Source organism: Sphaeroforma arctica, assembly GCF_001186125.1.
Source record: "Sphaeroforma arctica JP610 unplaced genomic scaffold supercont1.268, whole genome shotgun sequence".
NCBI lineage: Eukaryota > Ichthyosporea > Ichthyophonida > Sphaeroforma > Sphaeroforma arctica.
The window spans coordinates 1-1,406 of record NW_014040290.1 but is presented as its reverse complement, the minus strand read 5'-3'; the positions used below and the strand labels follow the sequence as shown (position 1 = coordinate 1,406).

Genomic DNA, 1,406 nt, shown 5'->3' with positions numbered 1-1,406 from the left:
CACACACACACACACACACACATATATATATAATATATATATATATATATATATATACATATATATTATAGCATTATCGTATGTTAACGAGTATATGAGTATATGCAGATGAAATATGTAAACAACATGTATATAGAATATAAGTGTGTGGTAAATGAACACCACATATATTCAAAGACACAGACACACACACAGACACACAGACACACACAGACACAAAGACACACAGACACAAAGACACACAGACACATACACATACATACATACAGACACACACAGGCTCATTCTCACACGCATATACAAACACACGTGTACACACCTGTGTTTTTAGATATATAGAGAAAAAGTAAAAACACGCTCAGGTCTTGTGTGGATATCCGGACGTAGCGAACTGATATGAAGTACCGGCCTTCGGAATAATAAACATTGGTTTTGTGTATCAATTTAGAAGGCTGTGCATGGCCCCCTGAAAACATAGAGGCTATGGTTTTTGAGGTATTCCGTCATTCTGACCAGCTGACCAGAGTGTATGACCAGTGCCTTTAAACAGCGGCTACCTATGTTTAGGATATTGGGTTGGCACATTTAAAAAAATATTTTTAGAATTAAAATTATTATTACATGGTCGTTCACGAGTGTCCTGTGTTCACACCACCCCCAATTGGGAATTCACCACATTGCTACAGTAATTGTACATACCATTGCTGCGAGGTATGTTATCACACAGATCTGCGGGCTTAGCGGCAGCACTGCTACTAGTGCACGCATGTGCAGGCGTACATCTGCACACACAAGACAACAATGTTCCCTCACAGAAGTCCATTGAGCGTTTCAGGGCAGACAACGATGCCTATTTCCACATACCTAAGCAGTTTCTAAAAGACTCAGATGCAGCGTTAGACGATGCGGATACCCCACCAAATGTGGACAAGGTTGTGTCCGTGGTATATAAACACCCTACTACCCATGACTTCTACTTGGCGGAGAAGTCTGCTGCAAGAGCTCGTGACGACCCACGTGCATTGGTTCTGGGGGAGTTCGAGGACAGTGCCAAGGAAACTGGATGGGGACGTTTGTCTATTGAAAGCTTGTTTGACGAGGGTACACCGTTAAGTTGGGTACAGCAGAGCGATGTGTTTTACGCAGCAGGGTACCTGGAGGGACATCTCAGCTGTGAATACATAGGTATGTGTGCTGTATGCATATACATATCAATAGACGTACATAAATACACACATACACACACACACACAAACACAAGACACACAAACACACATACACACACACACTAACACATACATACATATACATACATACATACATACATACATACATACATACATACATACATACATACATACATACTACATACATACATACACACACACATACATAACATACATACA

The 1,406-nt window shown here is 40.7% G+C and overlaps 1 protein-coding gene across 1 annotated transcript; it reads left to right on the top strand.

The window, feature by feature from the left end:
• Positions 1–661: 661 nt before the first annotated feature.
• Positions 662–1,191, top strand: SARC_04631 (hypothetical protein; the record flags this gene model as incomplete). The annotated part of the gene is made up of 1 exon (XM_014301519.1): positions 662–1,191. A coding segment is annotated over exon 1 (478 nt), but the record flags the coding sequence as incomplete, so codon positions are not given.
• Positions 1,192–1,406: the final 215 nt, after the last annotated feature.